General features: G+C 38.6%; 2 protein-coding genes across 2 annotated transcripts in view; one reads left to right on the top strand and one right to left on the bottom strand.

The window, feature by feature from the left end:
- The window catches only part of COL3A1 (collagen type III alpha 1 chain), a 467,081-nt gene that overhangs the window by 404,172 nt on the left and 36,168 nt on the right, over nt 1-26,741 (top strand). The gene's annotated exons all lie outside the window — the stretch shown is intronic.
- Nucleotides 7,646-12,940, bottom strand: MSTN (myostatin). Its single transcript, XM_083865525.1, has 3 exons — nt 12,464-12,940; nt 10,267-10,640; nt 7,646-8,122 (listed from the first exon to the last, which is right to left on the bottom strand). The coding sequence occupies exons 1-3, from the start codon at nt 12,834-12,836 to the stop codon at nt 7,742-7,744; spliced, it is 1,128 nt and encodes a 375-aa protein (XP_083721651.1). The 5' UTR covers nt 12,837-12,940; the 3' UTR covers nt 7,646-7,741.

Here is a 26,741-nt window from a genome sequence, read left to right on the forward strand (position 1 = left end):
CAAGGAACAATTGGCTTCCAAACCAGAATTAGGGTCCGTGGGAGCGGATCTGGAAAAGCCTCATGAAGGCTGCGTGGCCAAAACTGAGTAATTGCATTTTGTTGTAACTAAGCTCCTTCTTAATCACAGTCAAGAGAAATTCGTGGAACCAATTTTCAGTTGTTTTTCAACTGAAGACCTGAAGTTTAGCCATGTCCACCCAAAACAATGGGTGCTGAGGATTGCACTGTGGCTTCTATAGACTCGATTTGTTTTATCCATGAGGGTTGTCATTTGTGTTCATGTGGAAGTAGCATTTACTACAACAGTTCAGATGAGGTCTTGTACAAATGCAGTGAGTGTAAAGAAGTGGGAAGTAAAGGACAGCTACAGATTTTTGAAGCATTTTGTTAAGGTCAGTAGTCTTCACACAAGTACACTGATGAAAGCCAGACATTAGGGGTATCACTGTGAGGAAGATAAAGTTGTGGTAAAAGGCACCACTTGCTATAGGATCCATTTTCAGAGCAATACCTTGCTAAAAATGCTGGTTAAGGTGGAAAAGTGCTTTTATTGAAAAATACTTTTTCTAATACTTTAAACTGTTCCTAAAACAGAGATTTTAAAATATAAATCAGTACATTAATCCCTAAAGTGATAGTCAAATTTGAGCTTATAATTTTGTGGTAACTAGAGCTTGAGTCTAGATCTGCACTGATTGAAAAGAAAAGCTGAGACAATTGTTTGGGAACAAGAAGAGTAAGATGCTCTTAGCAGAGGAGAGTTCTGTGAGGATGCTTTAGTAGTATTTCAGCTTTGGTAAGGTATTGGAGAACTGAAAATACAGCAGTACAAAAATTGATTAATAAATAAGTCACAAGCTATTGAAAAAAAAAAAACCAACCAAAACTGTAAGGCGAGTATGCTGAGACTATTTCAGAGACAACACAGTGGCCTCAGAAGAAAATATTTTGAGTAGCTCCCTTTTCTTTCTCTGTAAGCAAATGGTGTAACTGTAAATGGGGATGTGCCATGGTAGCAAAAACGAAAAAATAAATATTATTGGTTTGATTTATCAGGTTTGTTGGTGACTGTTGATACATGGTGTTGTGAGGACTGTGAGATCTGACTGCAGGTCAGAGTATAAAATTCTGATGCTGCAGCTGCATGTCATGACATGATGAGAGGAACACTTCTGCACTGGGGAAAAGCCCAGTTTTAGGGTGCTCTTAGAATAATTCCTTTCCAGAAGGAAAAGACTCAGTAATGATGAAGTTATGCTGCCGTTTTTCAGCATAACCCATGTTCTTTGGTACCTCTGGGCACACAGTGATCATGGCTGGAATCCTGTGAGATTTGTTGTCCCACCCCACGGTAGGTGAGCAACACAAGCGAGCAGAGAGCTCTGGCCGGCCGGCAGCACGTCGTGGTAGGTGTCACCTACAGCAGCGAAGCAGTGGGCACTTTCCCCTGGAGCAGCACCTAGGCTGAGCTTTCCCACATGACAGCAGCGTACAGTAGGCTCTGAGCTCAGCCCGAAGGCATGTGTTTGACGCGCCTCCCACTCCTCCGACCACCTGGCGCTGCGCGAGAGGCGAAGCTGCAACCTGATGCCATAATGCGTGACAGCCAGGTGTTCAGCTTGCTGCTTCGGATGTCAGCCTTGCCGGATTTGAGGGATAACAACGGGAAAAAATGATGATGAAAACGTTAGTTGGAGAGAAGATTGCTGTTTGACTGAAATCAGAATAAACCTCCTCCTCAAATGCACAGATGCTAAAGCATAAAGAAAATCTTTGTTCTTTGTGCTGTTGTGTATGATGTTTAAGAATGCCTAATTGGGTGCCACAAAGTTCCCTGAAATCATGCTCTAACTCTCTGCTACTATGGCTTGGTTGGGAATATACTTGCTCCTCTCCTAGGTAAAAAAACTAGTAAGGATTTCTGCAGGAAAAGTGCATGAATCATGAACCTTAACTGCTAGCTATTAGCCAAGTTATGAATAATTATATTTTGGATTGCTACATATTCAAATTATGATGCAACAGATTATACTTTAGTTAGATTTGCTGTAAAACATCTTTTAATTTTGGCAAAGAGCAGACCTTTTCAGGCTAAGCATTCTTAAGATAGAAGAAGTAAAAGTTCAGCAAATGCCTTCAGTATCATCCTGAATTTGGGAAGATAAAATCTTTCTTGCTGCCTTGGTTACATCCCTTAAATTATTTAGCTGCTTTAAATTTCACTTTTTATGTTGTACTCAGCTCTTTGAAGTGCATGGAAGTAGATCATTGTTAGCCCATGACTGCTTTACAATGACTGTTACACCTTACATGATTGCAGTATATTGTCCTGTTTGTGTTGCAGCTGTCTCCCAAACTGCTTTTTTTTAAGTTTAGTGGAAGCTACCAAGTAATGCCTCCATAATACTTTCCCAGGTATTCTTCCCATACCCCCATAACCTTTAAGTGCTCCTGGTAATTTTACTGGTGAAACATAGAACATAATGCCAAAACCAAGCATTTTTATTCTTTCCTAAACAGAAAAGGTTAGGAAATCCTAACAAGATCTCACCCAAGGCCATACAGGCCTCATCAGGAGTAACAGAAAGGCACTGCTGAGCTAGGGCTTGTTCCTCTGCCTTTCCACAGGTAGGATTCATTCCAGCTGAATACTTTCAGCTCTTGAGGGATTCTTTTTACTTGTACAGAGGTAGTATGACAAATATAATGGAGAAGGTTTGAAATCTAACTTGGTTATTGACTTGTAGGTGAATGGCATTTCTATGGGGAGAAATTGCAACAGCTTGTAAGACCCCTGATTGCTTTTGATTCATAATTAGAACACAGAGAGCCTCTAAGTTAAGAGCACAAGTTCAAGATCACAAGCTGACTCATGGACACTAAGCTATTTTATGTTTTTTGAAAGCATTGTTTTGAAAGCATGTATAGTATGAGAGTTGTCTCCACTTGTAAAGAAAAGGAACAGTCTTTCCTTTCTCTTTCCTCAGAGAGCCTTAGTGACTAAGGCTGGTGAAAATCAGCCAGACTTACACCCAAAATGCTGCAAAGCTTGTTGCTGATCTTGACACCTCATCTACAGTGGGCTTCATGACTTGTTCTCATCTATATTCTGGAGCAATAAAAACAGACAGTTTTTTCATTCCATACTCAGTGTAGTAGTTCTTCATCCCTCAAATTCACCCTGTCTAGCCACCAAAGATAATAATTCTGTTTAATTTATCAATACACCCAGTAATTAATTGGAGTCATTCGCTGTTGAATGAGCTGTTGCACTTCTCCATTTCTTTTTGTTTTGCAAGATTGCTACAACAGATGTTAGCACTATCACTTTTTTTGAGACTATTTAGAAGTGGCCAAGGGAGAACAGAGATGTACTTCTTGCCTATTAAAATTCAGAAGTTGGCCTGTAGCCCTAACTTTTTCCTTATAAAAGTCAGGACTTTTATAAACTAAATAGGAGAATTGGAGCTTTAATATTTAGAGTTTGTTAACATTTTTATGGATTCAATCAAACACGTTACACTTGCATTTCAAACCTCAGTTATTGTCTTACTTCTTGAAGGGGAAGACTTGACAGAAATGCAGATGCAGTTGCATTACTGCTTTCATTGCTGGTGTTAAATCAGTGTATAAATATCTACTTGCTGCAGTTAACATTGTTGGGAGGAAGCTGAAGTGGAAGCACAGAGCTAACTTGAGTCAGTTAAAAAACATCGCTCAGGTTCTTTCTGACAATTTTGCTGAGTTACCTAAATACAGCATTGTTTGTAAAGGTTCTAGCTTGTGCCTCACATAATGTAGTGTTTCCTAACCTTGTTGGTTTTTTTAATTGAAATGTACTAAATTTATAAGTTGAGGTGGGATATTTTGGTTATTAAGTTTGTTCATCCAGTACTTCAGATTATAATAACCTGCTTTGTTTTACTGCAGCTTTAACAAAATCTATCTGCCTAGACTGAGCTGTCCAAACCTAATCTCAAGCAGATTTGTTTTTTGAGACGTTTAGCCAAAATAGGTCATTCGCATCCAAGAGCTGATTAAAAAAGAAACCACCCAAAAAAACCCTTCAAAAACCCCCAAACCCCCAATGAACAACCACAAACCCCAAACCTAGACTCCACAGAACTGAGGAAAAGCTATCTAAAGCTATGAATGGATTTGGCCTTTAGTTCTTCCTTTGAAATCTGCTCATATTTAGCAAAACAGTCCATCTGTGGAAAATTGCAGTGCATTTATACTTAGTGGTGATGACTTCTGTGTTCAGCTGTTAAAATCCCCACAGGCTCTATTGAGCATGTTGGACAGTTTCTCCCCTAACCGCAGCTTCCAGCAGAAGCAGGATGCACTGGATCTGCTTAAGGGGCAGGAGGGCAGTACTGCAGGAGGGCAGTACTGCAGGAGGGTGTTCCCCTTGCTAAAGGGGCTGTGGGGCAAGAGTGTGCTGGAGAGGGATGGGATGGGAAATGCTGTGAGAAATAGGAGGGGAAATGCTACTTGAGTTACAGGTAACTGCAGTTAGGTAGGAGGTACGGGGAGAGCAGCCCTGGAAAATGACTGGCTCGTGTTGGGAGGGAAAGAGCTGGGCAGTAGAGCCAAGAGAAAGAACTGAAGCAGTAGAGAGATGAGGGACTGCCCTGTTGCAGGTGTGCACATGCATCTTGGGGCACTTGGACACTGCCTTGGAACACTGGATTCTACCTGGTTCATTCCTGTTGGGATTCTTAGGATGCCAGGCAAGGAAACGATGCTGTTTCTCACACATCATCCCTCATTGGCTATTTTCATTGTTCTGAATACACAGCTTAACAGTGAGGTATTCATAAATGCTGCTGAAGTCTCTCAGACCTGAGCCTTGTAAATATAAGGATGTAACAATAAGAACAAAAGGAATCATCGACATCTTAATTTGATTGCCAGTAAACACATTAATAATCAACTATTCAGCAGCTAAAATCAACAAGATTGAAGACCACAGCATGTTCCATGAGTAGCCACTTATCTTAAGGTCAATATTAAATCACAGGAGCCATAATTGCTCTATGATAATTTCAAGTTTGACAAAATAGAAAAGACACATACTGCATAAAATCTACATGGAATAAAATTTCTCAGAGTGTCAGGATGGGATGCTGATTGGAGTAGATGCTTTTTGGAATTTGTATTACTTATTTTCTTGGTTTACTTTTGTTTTCACTGATTCCAGGAATAAAAAATTCCATCACTTTTGCACTGCCTTTATACAGGGTATAATTATTACCAGGCAGCCAATGATGTAACTTGTGTGAGGGTAAATGGATTTGCATTACCTTTATTTTACCTATCGTGAGTAAAAATAATCCTGCAGGTGCTGTAACTGGACTTTGGTGCAGACTGGGGATATGTTTTGTTCCCTATCAACTGCAAAATCCACACTGCTGCATCTCTGCAGCTGTTGCTATATGAACTGGCCCAATTAAAGCAGTAATGCTTAGCTACGGGGTATATGGAAGTTAATTGGAGGTCTCTGAATGGTTTAAGAGCCTCATGCAAGGAGATGCTATTGATAGTTCACATGAGCAGGATGGCACTGCTTGGTGCCTGAATGTCACGAGTTAAAAGTCAAAGGGCAAAATATTAGTCTCTGTTAAAGACAGTGGAAGTTTCGCCATAGACTTCAACAGAAAGAGGATTTCTCCCTTAATTCTGTAACTTTGGTTAGGAGGGGAACTGCGTTGTACTTTAAATTCTTGTGGCTTCACTGAGAGTCTGTATTCCAAAAGTTTTTAGATTTTTATTTAGTCCGATGATGTTTTGTGGGAAAGTAAATTGAAAGTGTATTTAAGGGCCCCAGGGACCTGCTCTGGTGAACTGCATCGGGAGAAGCTGAACATCTGCTTGATGCTCAGACACAGCTTTAGCAGAACTCCTAATCATTCAAAAGAAATTGCAGAAAATCTGTTTGCTTTTAAATTTCAAACCTCATTGCTCAAACTTTAAGTTTTAATGTCCTTACATACAAATTTTTAAAAAAGTAAAAAAACTCAATACAAAATATTTACCACCGAGGCAGAAAATATATAAAAGAGGAAGGGAAAGAAAATCAAGCAGTTTTGCAATTTTAGGGTGGTTTTACACAAAGGAAAATTCAAAAGTGAATCCTGGAATATAACAAAAACGTGCATCATACTAACATGAAGATGTTTTAACACAGTGATTGTGTTGCCTTAACAAACACCTGGTTTATCAGCTCTATTTCACATGTGAAATAAAATGGACTTTATAGTAAATAGATCTTTTTAATTTCAATTAACAATTTTTTACTATAAGGAAAATGTACAGAATTTGTGTGGAAATCCATGTACTATTGTTTACTCAAATACAGAAAATACTTTGCTGCAAACTTAAATATAATAAAATGCATTTAATAGCAATCTTTTGTGGTATCATCATTATTTATGAACATGACATTCAAAATATGGAAATTCAGTTGTGAATCAAAATTACCATAAAAACAGTAACCCAAAGAACCTTATAAACATGTCAACAGCCATCATTTATCCTAAATGGCTCATACCAATGTAAAAAACATATAAAATGTAGAATAATTCTCAACATATGGTTTACTTTGTTGTGTTGTTCCTACATATTATTTGTGTTAAAATCCAGAAAATTATATTATGAAGAGTATATTTGGGTTTGTTTATTAAACTAAAATTCAGGTTAAAGTCATTCTTTTCTTGTGATGAACATATACCAACAGTGATTAAAAAATAAACATTTATTTACAAAATATTGATGCATACATATTACACAAGTCAGTTATATCAAAGTGGTTTTTAAACAATATCTGTAGCAACCAACTATTTGCATTGGTTTACCATAGTGCAAACGGTAATGTTGCAAAGGCAGGTTAAAATGTGGGATTGCAATTTGAATGTTGGATTTCTCTGCTGCCTTCTGTTTTTCTATGCCTAGAAAACTATTCCTTTTCATTTAAAAAATATCTATTTCTTGCGAATGTTGAATAGTGTACCTGAGGATAGGGCAAATTCATTATTAAGCCTAAATTCTTTCACTTATATAGCTATCTTTCTATTTACTCAGCCTGCTTACGTAGCACCATTGCCATTGATTGCTAACATACTAATGAGAAAAAGGAATGGAAACACGCTAAATACACTATGCCATCCCTAATTTCAGGGTTTGTCCATTTATGTGGAATTTCATCTGATACATTTCACGAGTCTGCACTACATATTCAAGTGTTTAAGGATGATTCTGGTGGTATTGTGTAGTGGTATATATGTTACCAGTATATATGTTCCTGTAAATATGGTATTAAGTGAAGCTGAGGAAAGGAACCTAAAAGCCTGCTCCTTCTGTCCTCAGGTGAGAAGGAGCTTGCTTTTGATTACCAGCGTGTACTGAAACCTGCATGTAAATTTGCATCAAAGTGACTGTATATTGATTCCCTCATAATGTAAGAACTTGGTGGATTAAATCCTGTGATTTTGATTGTAGCTTTTCTCTTTTGCTGCTCGCAAGCAGCCATCTGGTTGTCCTTTAGTTCACGTTCTGTAGCTGGTGCTGGTAGCGCACAGGAGGTCGGCAATGCCTTGTGTACGTAACTTCACAGTTTGAAAGACTGGCGAGGGGGTATAACTTTTTCTATTTTTTTCTCTCTTTTTTTTTTCCTTTTTTTTTTTTCTTTCTTTTTGGTATCTTCCGTGCTTTGTGAAGCAGTGGATCTGACGAGGATCTCATGAGCACCCGCAGCGATCTACAACCATGGCTGGTATCTTGCCGTAGATGATTTGTTCTTTGCCGTTGAAGTACAGCATGTTGATGGGGGACATCTTGGTGGGCGTGCAGCAAGGGCCCGCAGAGCCTCTGGGGTTGGCTTGGTGCACGAGGTGAGTGTGGGGATACTTTTGTAAAAACACAAATTCACATTCTCCGGAGCAATAATTGGCTTTGTATCTTTTGGGAGCGATAATCCAATCCCATCCGAAGGCTTCGAAATCCACCGTCAGCGGGTAGCGGCAACATCGGGATTCTGTCGAGTGCTCGTCACAGTCGAGACCGAAATCTCTGCGGGACCGTTTTGGTGTGTCTGTAACTCTGACCTCTAAAAATGGGTTCTGTGAGGAAAGGAGAAGGAATTGGAATAATTTCTAAGGTAAGCCCAAGTTCAGTAAAAACATGCAAGCAATATTTCAGATGTAGATGTATCAAATTAATATTCTGAAATGAAGTTTGCAAACAAAATTTGACCAACAATTCTGTTACAGTTATGTCTGCATTTCCCTGCTGTTTCTCAGGTACAGAGCCTTAAGACCTGAGTATTTGTCCCTGAAATCACCATTGTCTCAGTGCTAGCATCATTTAACTGCTATAAGAACATTTCAGAAATGCTGAGAGAATGCTGGAGAATGCTGAAGTTTTGCTTTTGATGTGGATTTAGTTAGTTTGTTTCTTAGTTTGTTTTAAACTCCATAATAAGAGCTTTTGTGAGTCCTGAAATTCCCTTCGTTAAAATCATACTGAATTCAGGATTTCTGGGTATCAAGGAAAAATTTTTGTCCAGACCAAGGAGGATAAAAGTTGCTCCTCTATTGCTGTCATGCTTGAATGACTCTATGACTGAATGAATTTGGAGGGCCGGCTAAATATTCTGACTCTTGGAAGAGTCCTGTGGCCAGGAATGTAAATTCACCAGATCTCTGAGCCACATGCCTCCTACCAAAGGTGTGTTTCCACAGTCACCGAGACCAAGAGGAAATTGCAACCTTCACAATCTCAAGTTTGAAAAAGTTCCCAAAGTTGCTCCCTTCCACACACTGATTTCTGCCCCGTGTGTTGGTTTGGCACTGATGGGTCCATCCCATGGAGACCATTCCTCAGGAGTAACAGCCCAGCTAAGTTTGTTACACAGGTTTCTCTCTCCCCAGATACATGCGAACTGTGGAGCTGCTGGAAGTGCCCTTTCCAAAGGTAAATTGTATGGAGAGGTGTTTGGTGAGAGGAGCACCCCTGTACTGGGAGGGGAGCTGCTGGAGAGGAGTTGGAGGGAAAAGAGATTTCCTCTCCTGTTATCACCTGTGCCTCTAACATTGCTCTGCCACTGAAATGTTTATTTATAGATGATGATAGCCATGGGTTATCTGTATGTGTCACTGTTTCAATGGATGGAGGTGGTGAGGACAGTCCTGATCATGATATCCAGTTGGCCTCTTTCAAATACAGGAGATCCACATTTATATTGGATGTACAATCAATATATCACAGAGTTTTTCTTTTAAGCACTTTTAAATTATATTATACTACTGTGAAGTTAAATGTTGCCTAAATATGGTTGGATACAATGGTCTTTTCCAACCTAAGTATTTCTATGTTTCTGTGATCAACAGATTCATCTACTACATAGAAGTAGAATAATATTCTTCATACTTTATTCAAAAGGATGTATTAATTGGTTGTAATAAATTCAGAAATTTGTATAGGTTGTAGATGATTAATGATTTACAGGAACAAATAGCAAGGGAAATGCTGTAGTTTCACTTCAGATTTCCTTCAGGTGTACTTGTAGGTACACTTCACATGTAATTTGTTCATCTATTTTTATAAAAACAAACCAGATAGTTATTTTGTACTCTTTCTTATCATCATGACTCAGTTGTTGTATCAAGCAGAATTTCTCTATTTAGACATTTCTAATAGGTAGAATGATACACTCTACCAAACACTGAAAGGTAAAGATCTTAACATTATGCAGAATATCTGTTCTCACCTTCATAAAGAGACGATTTTTGTTGTTAATAGAAAATGTATGCATAGAGAGTATGTAGGAACTCCCTTATCTTTTCAGTAATATTGGAGGCATCTTTCCTAACCAGTGAAAGAATCTATAGACTCTTCTTTAACTTTATGTGAAATAGCTGCTTATTAAGCAGTATTTGCTCTCAAAATTGAAAATTATGTTACTTTGATAGTATCATCCATCAGTAATTGCCGAAACCTTTTCTAGTTAATGCCTCACAATGTCTCTCTGAAATACTGCAATTTCTCTCAATTTTTTTAGATAGGGAAATTGAGGCAGAGGAAAGCTGTTGATTTTTGGCTTGATCAGATAGCAAAGAATCAAAGAATAGAATCAAAGAATAGAATCAAAGAGTTGGATATTCAGAGCTTTTATCTTCCATTCCCTAAACAATGCATCCATTTTGTCCTTAAAAAAGAGCTTAAATGCTTTTCAATCAAATGGGATTTTTCTAAATAGACTTACCAATCCATCTTCCCCCGGTCCTGGGAAAGTTACAGCAAGATTCCGTCCATTCTCATCGAAAGCTTTTATTTCGATGCCTAAATTGGATTCAGGCTGTTTGAGCCAGTTTTGCAACACTGTCTTCACATCAATACTCTGCCAAATGCCGGTGCCTGGGTTCATGTCAAGTTTCAAAGATCGAATTCCAGTATATCTTGTGCCATCTTTCATGGGTTTAATAAGTCTCAGGATCTGCACAAACACCGTTGTAGGTTTTTGGACTTGCCTCAAGTATATCCACAATTGTGCCTTTACTACTTTGTTATATTGTATTTTAGAGCTAAACTTAAAGAAGCAACATTTTGGTTTTCCCTCCATTTGTACAAGAAAATCAGCTATAAATGAATGGAAAGAACAGATTACTGAACAGGGAACAAGAAAAAATGCTTATAAAAACCTGACTTTCTTTTTTTTTCAAACTGTACAGAAAATATTACAATATATTATAAAGAGTACCAGTAAGAAAGTGTATTTAACTTAATTAATTTTCTACAGATTACACTCTGCAGCAACTTTAGGGGATGTCAACAAAATTACTATTCTATCACCTATTACCAATTCACTTCTGCTGGTCACCTCCTGAGGACCTTCATAAAGCATTCAGAATAGCAACTTTGCATAAGCTGACTCAACACATGTGTGGTGATCCAGCTATTTCTAATTTACTCCAAAGCCTCAGCCTACTGCAGACCACACAGCCCTGGGCAAATTGCACAAACACGTGCACTGCTTTTCTCAGTGGGAAGAAAATAATTGAGGGGATTAATACAAGGATCATTTTGTTTTCATTTGAATAATATTAGAGGAAAGTCACGTGCAGTGCTGCATTCCTCCTTCCTGTAGCCTACGATGCAGCTGTCATACCTAGTCATGGCAATATCTTTCCATGCCAGGATAAAATGGGTAGTACTAATCCTAAATGGTGCAGGGCTTTAACGTTCATAAATCTCATCACTTAAGATACCTGTCTCTTTAGTGCATTTAAAATAGCTCAAGGGCTTTCTATAAGAAGTAGGAAACAAACTCAGAGCAATGAAATACTACTTTTCTTCTGTCACTGTAACTATGTAGCAGTTTGATTAAAAAGAGTTATAAATCCTTGAACATAAAAGTCTGGAATAAAAGTGCAGGCAGACCTCAGCTTTGTGATAAGGCTGCAGTAAAATAATGCTATTAAGTGCCCATCTTAATAATTACTAAGTTGAAAAATTTCACTGAAAATTTTACTTTTTCATCTGTGGGTTCATTTTTAGCTGGTGGGAGCAGCTGATATTCTAGTCTGCATATCATGACAATATCTGTAACTGCTAACATGTCTTATATGCCCTGTCATATTTTTCCTTTTTGACATCATATTCATAAGTGTTATTTAAAAAAACAGCTGCCATAGTCAAATACTTTAGCTGATTAAGAACATAAGATACTACAGTATTAGCTGTGCAAAAGATACTTGATAGGAGCCATAGCAGATGTTTAGCACTGGGAAGATAACTCAGAATCTGCTCATTCAGTAAATGCCTTCATTCTTCCTTGGCACAGCTACGTGAGCTGATTGCTATAGCACGGACATTTTTACATTTAATCTGTTACACACATATTTGCTTTAAATATATAGTTTTAACTCCGAGGTGGGTGGTGCTAGTTTATGGGATCAGCAAAGAGGCAAGAATTTAACTCTCTACTTGCACTTGCTGTAGCACGTTGCAGTTAGGTAGGTGTAGTGCTCTAAGCTGCATTTCTGTTGATTTCTATTGCTTCTAAAAATACTGGCCAGTGAAACCTCCCTCATAAAAATATAGTTCTCTCGTTATCTGCACTTGTACTTTATATTTGCGGGAGGAAATGCCCCAAGTGCTGCAGATAACGAAGTTGACTAAACTGCAGATCTCCCTTTGCTTTCTAATGCAATGGGCAAATCCTGAGTGCTACAGGGCACACACATTATAAGAAGCGAAAACCCAACAGTAAAACAAAGGATCGCCACACGGTCATCTGAACCTGGCTCAAATTCTTTAGAAATAATGCTCTCCTCCCTCCCTCCAGCAGACTTCAGCCAGCAGCCTGTTGGGAGAGCCTGAGGAGGAGTTGTGTGGCTCTACAGCAGGGAGACAACTCTCTCGGAGGGGCAGTGGGAGGCGAAAGAAGCAGGGTTACTTACACTCTGTAGGCATTGTGATAATCGTTTCGGTGGTGGCATGATAGTCATCATCTTCCAAAGAGCCATCGCTACTGTCATCTCTCTGCACATCATACTGATCAATCAGTTCCTGCAGTGGAGGAGCCTTGGGTAAAAGTTGTTTAATAACATCCCTGCTGATGTTAGGAGCTTGTTCCAGACGCAGTTTGCTGAGGATTTGAATTTTTATGGCTTCTATTCTGGAAGATTTTGTATTCTGTCTCCACGTACAAGCATTGCACAGTCCATCCTTCTCAGCGTTCTCTGTGGGCTGACTACTGTCATCAAGAGCGACCGGATCAACTGAAATCAGCATGAACAGGTAAATAGAAGAATAGAGCGCTAGCTTTTGCATGATCTCACATTCAGTGCAGCACTTTTCCCTTCTTTTTTTTCCCCCTCCCCCTTCCCGTTTCAGCACTAAACAGATCCGTGAGAGCAAATGCAATCTGAGAGACAGCTTGCCACACTGGTGTACCTTATATATTCCAAGGGGGCTTTTTATACTCCAACTTTGATTAGGCTCATGTCGTCAAACCCGACGATTGGTTGCTGTCCCAACAATGAATCTGGCTGTCAGAGGGTAAAGCCCTGTCGATCACAAGTCACTAGACAGCGTTTAGTTACAGCCAAGGGTGAACTGATTTATCTGGGTACTTTGCAGAGGATATGCCTTCACATTCTGAAAGGATATATTTCCAAGTATTGTGGGCAGCAGTACTGAAAGACAGCACTGTCATTCTTAAATATTATACTAACTGTGTACTTGTACTATGAATCAAGAGAAACCTTGCTCTAAACTTGCTTTAGGCTTCTACCAATCTTTCTGACTTGAAAGTTTGTTCTATTTAAAGGAAAATCCCCAGGGATTGCTTTTAGCAGGCAGGAAAATAATACTTTAGAAATGGATTGCAAAGAAAAAAAACTAATTTATGTTGTTCAGCAACTAATATATATTCAGCAGTTTTTATTTCAGAAAACCTTACTAGGCTTTCCTATACACTAGCTAAAGCAGTATTGGAGGTTTTGTGCATATCTGGTACTGTGCAAATGCCTGTCTTATTTGTTTGCCCCTTTAGCATATATCAAAATCCACAGAACAAATCCTTTACTGAATTAACAGGCAGTAATGAAAAATGAGTCTCTCCCCTCTTCACGCTGTCACCGGAATCCTGGGCAGTAAATTAAATATCTTTAGTAACAAAGGTATTTTTAAGGAATATCTTTAGCTACTCTCTCTAATATTACACAAGAATAGTTCAACTTGCTTTTTTTTCATTATTAGTGAAAGCATTAAAAGACTTAAAGTATTTAAATCTCTACTGTGTATCTATCCTCTTTTTCCATGTAACCTTTTATTTCTCTTCAAAATGTCTCTATTATGACAACATAAGTGATATCTCTGTGCTTTTTACTTTCTACTCAAATACTTAGAAATTCTCTTATATCCTGCTTATATGTTAAAAAATACAGTTTTAATATGCTATCTGCATGAGATACATCTCTGTGATTGTATAGGTTGTGGCTTTTAAAATCTTACATTTGATCTTAAAATCAGAAGCCCTGGAATTGGTATATATCGTATGTATTTGTATATTTGGAATCTGTGTATTACGGCAAAGGGAAATCTTGGAATTTCATGCAATATGCCAAAGTTTCCCTAAGTTAGGACTGAGTTTTCAGTTTCTCACAGAGTTTCTTTTCTTTTCCCATTCTGAGCACACCTAAAAATATGTCAGACAAGGTGTTTTGCATGTGTTCATCTAAGAAAAATGTTGGTATAAGTAAAGATGTGGACAGAACTCTTGAATTATTTTTTTTTCTTCCTAGTCATTCATACTCTTTTTGTATCACCTCTCCAGGGCATGCAAATTCACTGTATACCACAGAACTGAGCCTAATATTCAGGTCATAACCAGTGACATAAATCAGAAGTATTCAATAGAAATTGATCGTCCTGCCCTGATGTAAAGTTGATGCAAGTGATAGATGTATCATGCTCACACATTCCAGGCATTTAGCTTTAGGGTCAGAGCCCGATTTTAGCCAAAACCCATATTTAAAGAAAGCAGTTTAGCTCCTGAGCATTTGATTTTTACACAGAGACCGATGCAGCTACTCTCAACATGTGGTAACACAGATGGGCCGTGGTTCACTGGAATAAGAAGTCAGGAGTTTGCAGTGCAGACTGCCTGCCATGCCTGTAACATCTTTAAAACAGACTCTTGGTGCATTTCAAGTGCTAGAAATGTGTTTTTATGGAAGATACATAGGGTGATTCACAGTTAGAATCTTTCTGAAAAGCACGGACCTGGTAGTGAATTTGGGGGGGGGATTTAAGTTGGGGGTTGTTTACTATTTCTACAGTTAATGTCATAATAAAATTATTTTTAATTATTTCTTTATTTTAAACTTAATGTAGAAGGGAATCTACCCCAAGTGGAAACTTCGACAGGTACCAGGTTTCACACCAGAAACAGTTTAAGATAGTGATCCATCAATAATGATGGAAATAATCATACAGTCATTGATATGAAAGTAATTAAATTTTCTGGCAGACCATGGCTAAAAGCCACTCTAGAGGGAGAGGGGCAAGAGAGGTGCTCAGCAAAGCAGTGCCTCAGCACCATGATCCTCTTGGGCTGTGCTCTGCAGCCACACTGGGACCTCGCCTGCTTCTTTTCCTGCAAGTCCTCCTGCTCTGGCTGGCCAGTAGGAACATGCAGAGCTTCAAGGTTCTTTTCCCTGTCTTCTGCAGAGAGTCCATTAATTTGCAAGAGTCCCTTTGCTCCCTTATGTGCAGCATTTATTTATGGCTGCGGGACCAAGGCCCTCTCCTGTAAACTCAAAACCCCAGGGAGCTCTGAGCTCAGCTCAGCTTGCTCTCAGGTGACACGTGGTGACAAACAGACCCTGCTGAGCACCGCTGTTTAGGAGGCAGCAAGAGCAGCTGGAGTGGTGACACAGAGACTGGGGGTGACAAAAGCACCCCAGAATTCACCAGCAGCTGCAAAATAGAGAGCAATATTTTTCCATCTCCCGCATAAAATACATTTCATATGTGCTCTGAATAACTCCAGGTAGTTAGTAGAATACTTTTCATCTTTTCTGGTTGCTGGCTGATTCTTTTTTCTCTGAAATTACAAGAATTTAGGAAAGACCACGAAGAGTTGCACTTGATCAGGAGCTATTGAAGGATCTAATTGATTTGATAATATTAGAATATGTGATCTATTTTTCTGTCTGACTGGCATTTGTAGTGTTTTTGGAAAAACTGTGATGACCACAAGTGATGAAAAGTGATGACTACAGAAGTGGATGATAAAAGAGAAAAAAATAAGTGATGAAGAGACCAGGTAAATGTTGTTCAAAAATTTATTAGGCAAAAAAATACTTTAGAAAACCCCAACAACAGCAAAACCCTAACACATTATCGCTAGCAAAACTAAGAGTTAAAAATGAAATGCACATCTTACTGAACTTTATGGCATTTTAATATGATCTTTGGGATTTGTGTCATTCTACCCGTTGTGCCTGCCAATAGTGAACAGTATTCCCAATCCTGACTATGCGAAGATCATGGCTCAGGCCCCCAAAATCAAGCACTGCAAGACTGTTCCTTTGTAAAGGAAAAAGGCATACATCTGTCTACCTGGCAACTTCTCTACTTTCCCCCTTCCACCATGAGCTTTTGGAAAACCTTAAAAAAAAAGGTTTGTTTTTTTTTTTTGTTTTTTTTTTTTTTTTTTAAAAAAAAAAAAAAAGGAGGAAAAGAAACCAAACCCACCCATACAAATTTGATAAAGAAATTTCAAAGACATGTTGTAACTGCAAGTTCTATGGAAAAACAGTGACTGTGCAGAGGAAAAGGAGATTACTAATGCCCTCCCTGAGGAGAAGGCGAGCAGAGCCCAAGCATTACCCATCCTTTTTGGCAGGCTCCCGTTAGCCAGAGAGCTCGTGCTCCCCCGGCAGCGCTCAGCACGCCGCTCGCCCAGCAGCATCCCCAGCCTGTCACCCCTGCCCAGCCAGCAGGGACAGCAGGCTCAGAGCTCAGCTTGTTTTGGGGGAGGACCAAACGGACGTGGAAGGCAACCAGGACATTTCTGAGAAAAGGGAGAGTTACAGGAGTATGAAGGAGCTGCTTTCCTGGCAGGGGAGGAAAGGGACATGGGTTATAACCCTGCCAGCAACTGGATGACTTCGTCCTGCTGTAAGCTACATTTTCAAACACTTCCTTACAGCCTGCAGGACCAGCAATTCACTTTTCTTTCTTCTGTTGTTTAAGTTAAATGAAATAGTTCTCATAATTGATTCACCTCAGAAGGTAGAACTGGAAGAAACAAAGCAGGTGTTGCAGTGTAAATCTGTGACTGCTGTTTACATTGATGTCAAGTCCTACCTCTGAACCAGTTGGCTTTTCTCCCTCGTTTGCTTATAAGGAGGAGATAACATTCCTCCTGAGCTGCTGAGGAAGGTACTTACTGATTGAGCAAGCTTTTCTCTTACTTTTGTTAGCACAAAGCTCAAATTCAAGAATAGCAAAATGAAATTAACAGAAAACTCCATTTTAAATCTTTTTGACTAGATTCATCTCTCTCTTTGCTGCTATAAGCTGGAAATAATGTTTGTGCAATTATTTTGTTTGGAACAGTTAAATTTGAATAGAAAAATTCAGATGTGTAATAAAATGTATTGGAGGTAGGGTGTTTCAAATGCTTAACTGTGAGGTGCTTTGTCTTAGCCACCTGAATCACAAAACAAATGCATGACTTTGAACCAAAAAGCAGATATAAGACCTTATCTATAAAACACCTAGAAAGAAATCTTGCAATAACAAAATGCCAATGGAAACATCATCCAAATTACATTATGTAAATGCATCTACTGTAAGGCAAACAGAACCACTTTTAAACTTGTTACCATGAACTAAAATGAATGCTGTAACTCATGTGAGTTCTTGCTCTGGAACAAATGGCCTGAAAAAATGTCCTTTGCTATACTTTTTTTCCCCTAAAAAAGTAGTCATATATAACCTTCTAAACATTCTGCTTCTATCAGCTACTGGAAGTCAGCTTCATAGATGTTGATGGTATGAATATTGAATTCCTTCAGCTTATCAAGAAACAAATTCATCTTGGTGTTACCAGTTCTGTGTTCTAGATCTCTATTTCACACAGGAGAAGAGCAGGCATGGCTCAGAGTATGGATGCCTTGGAACACTGGCATCTGGATGGAGTATCCTGCAACTCCTTCTCAGCCCCTGCTGGCAGGTAGCTTTCCCATGAAAACCAAGACATTCAGCAATTTGGGACTTTTAATGGTCTCCCCCAAGGTGTACTTGGGTCTGTGGTTTGAGTACCAGGACAAAATATCACTCTGGCAGATGATTTCCTCCACTCAGGAGCTGTGGGTGTTCCACTAGTCAGTCCTGCCTGCTAAGGAGTGTCTCACAAGCCATGATGTGCAATTGTGCAATGGATAAAATGGGAAACAGGTAAAACTGGAGGCAAAGGGCTGCTGTGGCCATTTCAGCCCATGATGGACCTCTTGGCTTGCCCAAGAGATGCTGCTGAATATAGGCTTTGGGGAAGTTGTACAGGGTTACCTTCAGCTTTTGGCCATCTCCCTCCTGCCTGCAGCTTTTGTGTTCCTGTGCATAATTGTGGAATTAGGCCAAAAATGCCCTGTTGCTTTTTCCTGTCCTGCATGTTCCAGTACACACTGCTCCAGAGATAAAATAGTTGAAATAAAACCTAGAAACAGATGGGGAAGTATATAATGTTCATTAAAAACTTTAAAGGAAGAATGCAGTTATAGTGAAAGATTCCAGTTTTTCTGAGTTCTTTTGTATTCAGGATTTTCTTCTGCAGCCTTTACTATGGTATCTATATATCTTATATCTTGTAGAGGAGCCCTGTTAAATATGTACTTAATTCTAAGGGTTCTGCCCTTCTTAAAGGATGCTGTCTTTTCTTTCTTTTCTTTACAGTTGTAGGTTTTCTGCTTCTATCTAAAATTCCTGACATTCATCCTGACTTTCATCTTCAATGTCTTTTAAAATAGCTGCATCGGCTGCTGCATCGCTGATGGGAAACCTTGGATTCCTCTCAAGAGTTGTTACCGTGCTTGGAGAGGTTTCACTTGTGCATTTTCACAATCAAAGTGCTTGAAATACCAAAATACTTTGTCTCAGCATCACTAGCTACAAGAATGCTTGTATTTTCTCCGAGGTACAGCTCTTCGAAGGGGATTTTCACCCCGGGAGGTCAGTGATTTTGTGTGAGTGGCCTGTCCTCTGCTGGGTTCTTCTGGAACAGCATCTGCTGGGAAGCGAGGGCCTCTGCTCTGAAGAGTCTCTTTCCTTTTCCTGTTTCTTTTTCCTTTTCTTTTTTTTTTTTTTTTTTTTTTTTTTCCTTCTTTTTCATCTTTTTTTAAATTAATACATAGGGGTTAAAATTCTCTGGTGTTCCATCTTGGCTCTGATCACCTCACAGTCCTCTGCCTCACCTCCGTAGAGTTCAAGTGTCCTCCAGCGCAGCCAGTGTGTCTTGGAGCCACCAGCTCAGGGCTCTCTCTTGCATCTCATTCCTCTAACCCTGGCATGTCATCCCACAGCTTGTCACAGCCAATCCTGACGTTATCCCCTCTTCCTTCAAGTCTACTTTAAAGCTCTGTCAATCAGCCCTTCTGGCTCATAAGCAAAGACCTTTGAAGAAGGTGAATTCCATCAATACGGTGAAATTATGGCGAAATTAAGCTTCTTTCCTTTCTGCCATGTGCTGGCCTATGGTCAGCTTTAGACAGGCTAATTTGAGGCAATTGCCACTAGGATTGAATGAAAAGTGGTGGTAACATTCTCCAAGAAATCAAGCAACATTCAGATCTGCAGTCATCCAAGAAGGCATTTGAATCTGCATATTCATCAGCAAAGGTCAAATTTACAACTTAGAGCTAGGCTATCCAATTCAAACCTGGCATTAAAAATGTTGGTAAAGTAAATTTTTAATAACTCTATAGAAAAAAATTAATCATCTATTTTATGATGAAATGTAACATATTAAAAATGTATAACCCTACAAAGTCATTTAATGTCATATGTGTATTATGGGGAAAACCAGGCACAAAAGGCTGTGGTTTCTGAGGAAGCTGCTTCTTTTAAAGTAAGACCCCGAAGAATCAGGTATTTATGAAAACCCCTCTATGAAAACCTCAAAATAATGCAGAGACAGGAAATCACATAAGCTGCTTTAGGGTTTTAGAAGACAAAGAGCAGATCAGAGACTGTGTAAAATTTCTTGATGTATTTGATTCTCATTTGGAAGAAAAAAACATAAATGCTATTTTTTTTTTGTAATAAATTAGGTACCTTTGAAAGATTTCCACATAACTAGCACAACTGTTTAAAGGTGTTGGGGCATCCAAGAAGATACTCAGAATTTATTCCCCCTTCTTTATTTATACCTTATTTGTTGTTCACTCCCTGCTGATGCAGCAAAGATGTTCCCTATTTATGAGCTCCATTATGAAGCATCACATAAGAGTATCAACTGAAGGAAAGCTGCCTATACTGGCTAAAGCTTTAGCTTTTCTGCCCTTTTTTTTGGGAATTTCCTCTGGCTACTCTAGCAGACACTTCCAATTCCTAACAATTTTAAAGCCTGATGCTTTAAAAATTTACGAGTTTGATTTTGGGTTTTGTTTTTTATCCTTGGGACTTCAAGGTTTTTCTCTCCCATCAGCCTGCTTGTTGGCAGCATTAGGCAACTGGTTGTTAGGAAACAAAGATAAACCACAAGGGAATTGACTGTTTGAGGGATTTTTACCTTCAGTAACATACTTTCAAACCCCCTCTACCATTCTGCACTATAAAACTACTTAAGAATTAACTCTTCATAGCAAAGAGCCTGACTCTCACTGTATCCATGGCTATATGCCTACACTCATAGAAATCACACAAAGATTTTATATTCTCTGTTGACGATGCAAATTACTGAAAGGATGCATAAAAATCGGAATTCACATAGGAAATCGGAAATTGTTACAGTGGCTGTTGCTTCAAAGTTTAGTTTTAAGATATCCTGGCATAATGAAGGCTGGAAAATGGCTTTTAGTGAGTAGATCTGGAAGAGTTAATGGAGAAAAATACTCCATGGATACCCAGATTAATAGATACAGAGTTATTTGTTTGCTACTGACTTTGTGATAACTACACAAAGCTTTTTTTATGTCGACTGAACTTTGTACCAGGGTTTTTCCAGTACATAAATCGGAGGAACTTCACAACTGCTTCTGAAGTTTTGAGAGGAAAAAAAGACTTGCTGCATACAAAGCTGAAGTTATGATCAATTAAAAATATAATCACTTGACCAAACTTAAGGCTTTCCAGAGCATACTAATAAAAGAGATTGATGGTACAATTAGGAATGCAATGCAAAATGGAAGTAAAATTGACTACATCAAATTACTTTATTATACTTTCTACAATTTACTGAAGTAGCTCAACATTAAGAAATGGAAGCATTTTGTCATTTTGTCCAAAGCCTCTAGAACAAAAGAAAATTAATGAAGAACTACTGAATTGTGCAGTTGCTTGCTTTGCTAATTTAAACTTTAATTGATGTATCTAATGATTTATATGAGTAACTCTGAGAAAGCAGTGTGGTAAATTTTAACATCCCAGTAATAACTTGGTAGAGAGAAATTGCTTCACTAAATCCTAAATTGTGTTAAAAATTACTATTCTGGTATATCTGTAGTTATAGGGCTTGTGTACGTATATTCCATATAGATCTGTTTAATTAGACATTCAAGTGGAAGAGCAGTTTCTGCTCACAAGCTTTCTCATTGCACTGGCTGGTTTGAGATCTGAGATTTCCTTTCTGTACAGCCCTTTCTGATAGCCTGATCAATCAGGCATTAGCTGGGGATGATAATGGCACAAAATACTTTCCACAATTGTGCTACCTGACAAATTCTGTATGTTTCTTACAAGAAACAAGGTTTATCAAAATAATGTGAAGCAATTACTTATTTCAGTATGGATCTGGAATGGTATGCAATGTGTATTTACAATTCACATAGGAAGAATGCTGTACTTAGAAATGCTAATTATTTAGTGATAGGAATATCTTGTATTATGGGTAACTTTTTAGAGTCACCTGATATTGATATAAAGTAATAATTTTTAATAATAACTCAGATTAACAGGTTTGGGGATTTTTTTTTTAATTTCAGTATTGCTGTATAGGGCTAAATTTCATGTTCTTTCAGCCATTTAGAACTAATAAAGAGTAACAAGAAGCAGAATGCTGGTAGCAACTTTGTAGCCTCTTTTGTGAGTAATTTTGAAACAAGCATATTACAAGGGAAAGGATGTTAGTTTTGCATTCGGATGTGCTGTGTTTCAAGAAGCTCTTTGAATGCCCCCAAGCTGTGTTAGCCCAGGGTGAAACAGAACAGTGCAGCACGCACAAACTTGGCAGATAATACCAGCAAATACCATGGCATAGCACAAAATTTAATTTTTATTTTCTAGTGAGAATATAATTGAAAAGTGTTTTTCAGTATAATGGTGTCATTTCTGGTTTGCAGACAGGAAGCCACATCTGTCAGTAATTTCTCCATACAGCAAGGTAAGAGGTGTGTTCTTTTTGGTTGGCTTATAAAGGATTAGAGCCCCAGAATGCTCTCAGTGTTTGGAGCATTTGGAAAGGGTTTTGCTTCCTGAAAACAGCCATCTCCCTAAGCTGTCAGTCACTGGGGTTGAGCTGTTCTTTGGGAACTGGCATTGATATGCAGTTCCTACAACACACCCGTCATGCTTTAGGCACCTCTTCCCTCTCAAATTAATGTTTGCCATCTTCAGCGTGTAAATCACAGTATCCTTTCCCATATCCTCCTTCCTTGGAAAAATAACAGGCACTGGGACCAGAACATGGCTGGCTGGATGCTTGTGCTGGAAGGAAGGGCAATTAGAGACCCCACACCCTCACCAGAAACACACCAAAGGATCACCTCACATGAGAAGGGTCCTGGTGGCCTGGCCAAACCTTTCCTCTTTCTGTACAGAATAAGAAAAATCAGTACATGGGGGTGTTTCCACTTCAGGTTTCTCACAGCACTGTCCCAATGGAGTTTCTCTTTCAGTATAAAAGCAGACAGCACAAGAACACATAAAACAAGCATTCTCAATCCTGGGAATTTGTGGAGCTTAAGGGGAGACCAACATGGACTCTTCAGCTGCCTGGTTTGTGAAGTAACAGCTATGGAGCATGGGAATGGTGGCTCCTCTTCTCCCAGCTGCAGGTTGTGGTGATGCTAAACAAATATTTTTCCATCTTCCAGCAGTGAATTGAGCTTGGAGTGTATTATTTTGCCTTTAATCTGGGGGGAGGTCAGATTTCCTCTGAGTACAAGTACATTTTCCAGCTTTGCCTTGAGAGACACTTTCCTCACTTTTTTTTATTCCTGAGAAGTGCCAAGAAGAGAACCAAAGGCAAGGGGAAAAATGAGGACCTGGAACCAGCTTGCCCAAATACACTGGCACTGGCTCAGCTCAGCTGGTGATGGAAGTTGGTCTGAGACATGGCTAAAGAACTGAAATTTATCCTATCTCCACTGATTCATTTTCTTCCCATAGCAGAGGGGAAATATCCATCACAGTTTGCATCCAGGTACTCCGTTCACAAATTTCCATGACAGTTGTGGCAGTTGCAGTAGCCATTATAAAATAGAGTGGATTTGGTTTGGGGCTTTCCTGGAAAATCTCTTTTGGCACTCTACAAAGGATAGAGTAAGAGCAGATGTTTAAATAGAGGACCACAATAAAACACAAATCTTCTTAATGGGTTGTAATCAACCAAAAAGCTAATCGGGTTGGGGCAGCTCTTGTGAGTATCTAAGGAGTCTCATGCCTCCAGAACAGGCTTTGCATCTGTATGATAAAATCCTTGGGAGCCAGGAATTCAGGTTGCTTTCATTCCCATTCAAACAAGCCTGGTAAGGTTTCTCTGCTTTTGTAATGTTGTAGTGCAAATATCTTTTCAATATCTCATTGCTGATTCTCAGGGTTGTATTCTTGGATGTAATTCAGCCATTTAGGATTCTAAACATTAACATTCAGTTGGTTTATATTTCTGGGCTTACTAATTGTTAATTCCTTAAAATTTATGGGCTTCTTTTTCGTCAGATTCAAGGGGCTTTTTTCCGAGGTATGAAGGGAAACATGGCTACAAGGAATGCAAACTTTTTTACTTGAGCTGCTGTTCCCTATTTTATCTTTCCATTCTCTCTTCTGGTTTTCACCAGTGTCTTTCATTTTTCAGGGAAACTGTCTTTAAGCTGCATGTTCTATGAAATATGTGCTTTTCTGTTCTCTGCTGTTTAATTAATACCTCACCAATTTTGGTTGAGGCTGTGAAATCAGAGATAACCTGTGCCTGTTTGAATATAACCAGGTCCTTTATAATATTACCAAAATCATAGGTGCTAGGAAACTGCATAATCCTCAAGGAATCTCAGCAAGCCTGCAAAATAATCTGCTACCTCACACCTTGAGCTCTGCTAAGGACTGGCTTTAGTGTCAAAGCATGAGATAAAAATCCTTTCCAAACTTTGAGATGTACACTGCAGTAAATCTGGGTGCTCTAAATCCATTATAATGGTGGCTTCCCTGGTGAGCTCATTACATATTAGGTATTGTCTTTTTAACCCCTATAGATTGTCTTTTATTTCATTCCATTATATGGTCTATTGAATTTTTAAATTATTTTTTTTAATGAGAAATCAGTGATTTCTTATCTCCCTTCTCTGTTCCCTGCATAACTTTAGGTAATTGATCTTGTTCTTTTTTTTATATATAGGTCTGCTGTTTTTGGTATTGGTGCTTCAGCTCGGTATCATTTTTGTCTCTCTTCTCTAGGGTTACACTGCAACGAGTTTCTTTCTCTGAAGATGGAGTAATCAACAATATTCTGCAAATGTCTGCAGTATTTCTGGCAAGGTAACATATGGATTATACAGATGTAGATAAACTAGAGTTGTCCTATATTTACTCATTCTACACACCAGTACTTAGAAGTTCCAAAAAAAAAGCACCTGCATGTTGAAGAGAGATTTTTAATTAAGCTATCCACAGTGGCATTCTCTTTAAATAATAACAGTTTTTAAAAAGAGTAATAAACATGAAGCCCTGTAAGCTTTGCAGGTAGTTCAGTTATTCCTCTGCCTGACTGAGTATTCCCAGCTGAACAGTTTGCTCCACAGGTTTGTCTGACTGGAAAGCAGAATGAAAGCATTTTCTTCAAAATGCTTCCCATTTGGCTATGGCCAAACCTCATGGGAACTGTGGCTCTTAAAAAGCAGCACTAAATTATTCCACTTTGGGTGGTTCTGCCTACTTCTAGAACATGGAAATATTTTGAATCTAAAATCAAATTTGCATAGGTCAGATTAATGCAAACAATGTATTATTAAGGTTTTTTAAATCATGTAATAGTTTGAAATACTGCACTTGACTTTACTTTAACAGTGGATAAGAACCCAAAATTTTTCAAAGACAAGATTTGATTTCCTCTAGAAGATCTGAAATGTACTTTTCCTCATGGGGTAAAAGTAAAATGTAACATTATTTTTACTACTACCTAGTGGTGTATCATGCAGCCAGAGTATACACCACCACCTGTGATTTTGCCTGCTGCATGCTCAGTGTTCAGGAAATAAGCTAGAATAAATTTATTTTCCATCTGCTATATGCTTGAGTGTAGGAGCAGCATGACTATATTTAAAGAAAATTCATGAGGAAAAATAAGTGTTTCAGAGCTTAAATAAACAGACTTTGTTCACTTGACTGATGCTCAGTGATGACTTTTGGAATTGGCTGAGAACCTTCCAAAATGGCTTTTCATGGCTGTAGGACTGAGCTTGGAGGGTTTTGACTTTGGGAAGGAGGGTGGGGTATGGATTGCAGTGCAATGGTATCATCATCAATGTGCCTATGTAAACATTTTTAACACCATCAAATTCACTGCAGGGGGGAGCACAAAACCTTACTTGTAGTTTTCTGCTAGGGAGAACTGAGAAATATCAGTACCCGAAAGGATGCAGACAGCTTTTCACTAAATTCTTCATTCATGCTTATAATACAGACAGAGTCCAAGACAGAGATATTATAACATGAAGGGGCCTCCTTCTTTCTAAGGATGAAATAACAATAAATTTGAAGCGTGGTAAAGGTACAAGGAAGTCAGAGTGCTGGTTGAAGAGACCAAATCTTGTGTGCAATTCTTTTCTTTAAGAAGCACATACTCAAAGCCCTGAGTAAATACTAATAAAACCTGGCAAAATATCACTGAAGGCAAAATATTCCAAAGATGATGTTATCAAAATCCTTTGAAACTGAATTAAAAAATCATATGGACTTGCAAAACCTGTGTGGACCAGGGCCCAAGAGAAGTCAATTTGTGGCTTTAGTTTCCAGTGTCCTTTGCTCTTTTGCATCAAGCAGAAGCTTCTTCCAAAAATAATTTCCTGAATGCAAATGACCTGTTATAGCACTTATTACTTGGGGTATAATGTTCGAGGCAGGAGTGACCCTTAAATTAGTTGAGGAACACATATGAAACTTGCAACTTCTAATAATAGTGAGGCAAGTCTTCCATATGTTGTTATAAATTTCAGTCCAAGATGATTAACGTGGCTCACAGGCTACTCTTGTAAGATGATAGAAGAGATATTTTTGCTGCCTCTCCTGAGAGGGCTAGTGTTTCAAATTATTTCCAAACAAGCTTCTTCCAAGTGAGAGATGGTTCTCATTTTTTTGTCACCTTAATAAAAAGGTGATGAACACTCTCTTCTTAACTGTGCCCTTATATGAACATCAAACAAATACTGTGACAGTGTGATGTGGTAACAGCGTGCATGTGCTATCCATGAAATAATGTTATATTCATAAATACAAGTCATTAATTTATTGTGCTTGTCATTATGTTTGGAATAGAGTGCTTGTATTGTAAGCCTGCAGGGAATCTCAGAACTGAATTCAACAACTACATCTTCGTTCAAAGTTATTTTTACTTATAGCAGGCCTCTGTCTAGTATATTTCACATCAATTCTGTCCAAAGACTTCAGAAAAAAAAGTCTTATTAACTCATTTATTACTTTAAATCAAGACAATAGTAAATTGGGTAGCAAATTGTTTATGGCCATAAGCAAGATGGAGTGGCTTAGGAGTTTTTGTTTGTTTGTTTGTGTTTGTTT

This window comes from Zosterops lateralis (assembly GCF_965231275.1).
Source record: "Zosterops lateralis genome assembly, chromosome: 7".
Lineage (NCBI taxonomy): Eukaryota > Metazoa > Chordata > Aves > Passeriformes > Zosteropidae > Zosterops > Zosterops lateralis.